The sequence below is a fragment of the Eimeria mitis genome, genomic scaffold, assembly GCF_000499745.2.
Source record: "Eimeria mitis Houghton genomic scaffold, Emh_scaff2763, whole genome shotgun sequence".
Lineage (NCBI taxonomy): Eukaryota > Apicomplexa > Conoidasida > Eucoccidiorida > Eimeriidae > Eimeria > Eimeria mitis.
Genome location: NW_013571107.1, coordinates 3,768 through 3,971, shown reverse-complemented (window position 1 = coordinate 3,971; position 204 = coordinate 3,768). Strand labels below are relative to the sequence as shown.

General features: G+C 54.9%; 1 protein-coding gene across 1 annotated transcript in view; it reads left to right on the top strand.

The window, feature by feature from the left end:
* EMH_0058370 (uncharacterized protein) overlaps nucleotides 1–204 on the top strand; it is a gene marked incomplete at both ends in the record, with an annotated part of 1,488 nt that overhangs the window by 756 nt on the left and 528 nt on the right. Inside the window, one exon of the mRNA XM_013497574.1 lies at nucleotides 173–204. Coding sequence (XP_013353028.1) covers nucleotides 173–204 — 32 coding nt within the window. The remainder of the gene's footprint in view (nucleotides 1–172) is intronic.

The window sequence follows — 204 nt, the reverse complement described above, 5'->3', positions numbered from 1 at the left end:
TACAGGCATATACGAAGCAGCGGCAGCAACAACAGCAGCAGCAGCAGCAACAACAAAAACAGCAGCAGCAAGAACGCTTCTCTTCTTTGTTTGTTGCAGCTACAGCTGCTGCTGCTGCTGCTGCTGCTGCAGTTGCTGCTGGGAGGCGCACACACTGTAGGCCGTTATACAGGCTGTGAGGAGCAGCAACAGCAGCAGCAGCAG